The sequence below is a fragment of the Palaemon carinicauda genome, chromosome 9 (genome assembly GCF_036898095.1).
Source record: "Palaemon carinicauda isolate YSFRI2023 chromosome 9, ASM3689809v2, whole genome shotgun sequence".
NCBI lineage: Eukaryota > Metazoa > Arthropoda > Malacostraca > Decapoda > Palaemonidae > Palaemon > Palaemon carinicauda.
Window position 1 is genome coordinate 115,122,614 of NC_090733.1, and position 2,500 is coordinate 115,125,113.

Sequence of the window (2,500 nt, forward strand, 5' to 3'; positions counted from 1 at the left end):
CAGCGGTGCCCTTTTAGCTCGGAAAAGTTTCCTGATCGCTGATTGGTTGGACAATGAAATCATCGTAATGTAACGTTAATTGCTTTTTTCAAATTCTTTTAAATCATGTTTCTGAAAAGCATGAGTCTAAAACCTAAAGTTGTATCAACTTTGAAATTTATACTGTAAAAATCCCCTTTATACAAAACACTAATTTCGAAATTACATGCAGCTAAACTAACAAATATATATCATACTGAATTTAGCTATTTATTTTGGTCCAACAACAGTTACATAATCAACCATTTCGAATACAAACTACTTCCCTTGTAGTTAATTATTTCTTTATTATTTCCTCACGGGGCTATTTTTCCTGTTGGAGCCCTTGGGTTTATAGGATCCTGCTTTTCCAATTAGGGTTGTAGCTTAGTTGATAATAATAATAATAATAATAATAATAATAATAATAATAATAATAATAATAATAATAACATAGATGCTAATCAGCTGATCCTCATATTTTCTATTCAATTGACTATATCGTACATTCCTGTTCAATGCTAATATTCTTCTTTTAGAAGAGTGACACACCGAACGTTTCTATACGTTTTTTGTGCACGTTTCAGTAACGAAGACCGTCACGAATTTTTACATCGTTACGAAACCGTAATTTAGTTGTCATGTCTCAAGAGTGTTCTATAAGATGACTGAGGAGAAAATTGATTCAAATCAATTGAATAATACAACGTTAGAACTCACAAGAGTGTGGGAATGAGCTAACAGAAAAATAGATGGAATACAATGGTTACTATATTTGGTTTAGATTTAAGCCATGATAATAAAATGTTTATTTCAATATATCATGCGTTTCCAATATTGGTTAGAGAATGTGGAGGTTTGTTAGTACTTTCGAAGTTATTATAATCCTTAATATTGAAATCGTACTTCGAAAAAGTCTTCACTTCCCCATTTTTTCTAAAAGTAAACGCGACATAGATGTTTGTGCCAAAATCTCAAAATTTATTCATTCTGTGGAAGTGTGTGGATCGAAGGGGGTAAAGGACTACAGGTATTTTCTTTCCTTTTTATTTCTTATTTATAATACAATCATCATGTATTCAACGGTTAAAGAGTACATAGGCTTGTCAGTCCAATTTTATTTGTATCTGAAGACAGTCTACATATTGGGGAAAACCTTCTTGGGTAAAGATTAACAGATGACAAGAGTGCAATGAGACTGCATAAACCGCACCAAGCGAAAACATATCAGCTTTCATCAAAATTTAGACGGACTGGTCTTATCTAACTATTGTATAACGAGAGAAAAAAAAAGACAATTTTTGGTGAAGGTCAATTTCATAGATAAAATTGACTCTGAGAGCACGGTCTGCAGAATGACAACTCTCTCTCTCTCTCTCTCCTCTCTCTCTCTCTCTCTCTCTCTCTCTCTCTCCTCTCTCTCTCTCTCTCTCTCTCTCTCTTTTGGCAAGGTACACATTACGTATTAACTGAAACGATGATATGAAGTCTGTCTCTTTTTCACTTTGCAAGGGACACATGATGCAAGAACGAAACATAACACACACTCTCTCTCTCTCTCTCTCTCTCTCTCTCTCTCTCTCTCTCTCTCCTCTCTCTCTCTCTCTCTCTCTCTCTCGATAAGTATGAAGAAATGATACGAGATATTAGAAGTTGTCTGCCTTTCTGTCTGTCCTATAGGTTAAAGCCGTACGGATTATGACTGAAAACCCAAAAAAGATCTGAAACCGTACCGAAATTTTGGCTCTAGTTTACAGTTAACTGACATCAACATTGTTTTTCTTTTTACAAAATTACATTGGCATTGAAAATGAACAAGCTTTCTTTCAGGTGTAGATATTTGTGAAGTAATGTTAACCAAAGAAAGTTTATCAGTTATATATTAAAGTTTTGAACTGGCCTTTCATTTACGTAAATATTCAATTGGAGTTTCGGTAAGTCATAAATAATACTTAAATTTATTCTATGATTTGATGAAACGTCTTAAAAAACTATAGTATATAGAAAGATAGGGCAAATAGAAATTGAAATAATCAGCCAAACTGTGAACTAATTTTTTTCATGATTTTCGTTTTTAGCCTATGTGATTAACATCACAGCCTAATCAATTATCTTTTAAGAGAAACACTCAAATTGACAAAGCGAATAAACACTAATTCACTTGTGTAGCATTACTCCTCTCACGCGCTAATGCCAATCTTCTTTTGCAGGTTTATTTGGCGGCCTTACTTGCAAACCCTGCTACCTCATAATTCCAATGTATTTTGACAAACGTCGGGGGATGGCCAGCGCCCTCCTCATGGGGGGTATGTGCACGGGACAATTCGTAGCACCTCCTTTCATCCGTTACCTTCTGATTCATTACGGGTTTACAGGGGCCACGATAATAGTGAGCTCCTGCCTTCTCAACTGCTGCGTCGGGGCTTCCTTATTCCATCCTGTCGAGTGGCACTTGAAACCAGCAACGTCCTCCATAGGGAAA

General features: G+C 35.2%; 2 protein-coding genes across 3 annotated transcripts in view; one reads left to right on the forward strand and one right to left on the reverse strand.

The window, feature by feature from the left end:
• LOC137647068 (monocarboxylate transporter 12-B-like) overlaps positions 1-2,500 on the reverse strand; it is a 56,928-nt gene that overhangs the window by 38,298 nt on the left and 16,130 nt on the right. The gene's annotated exons all lie outside the window — the stretch shown is intronic.
• LOC137647067 (monocarboxylate transporter 12-like) overlaps positions 1-2,500 on the forward strand; it is a 15,438-nt gene that overhangs the window by 9,265 nt on the left and 3,673 nt on the right. For both annotated transcript variants that reach the window (XM_068380231.1, XM_068380232.1), the window contains exon 3: positions 2,229-2,500. This exon is cut by the window's right edge and continues 604 nt beyond it. In XM_068380231.1, coding sequence (XP_068236332.1) covers positions 2,229-2,500 — 272 coding nt within the window. The remainder of the gene's footprint in view (positions 1-2,228) is intronic.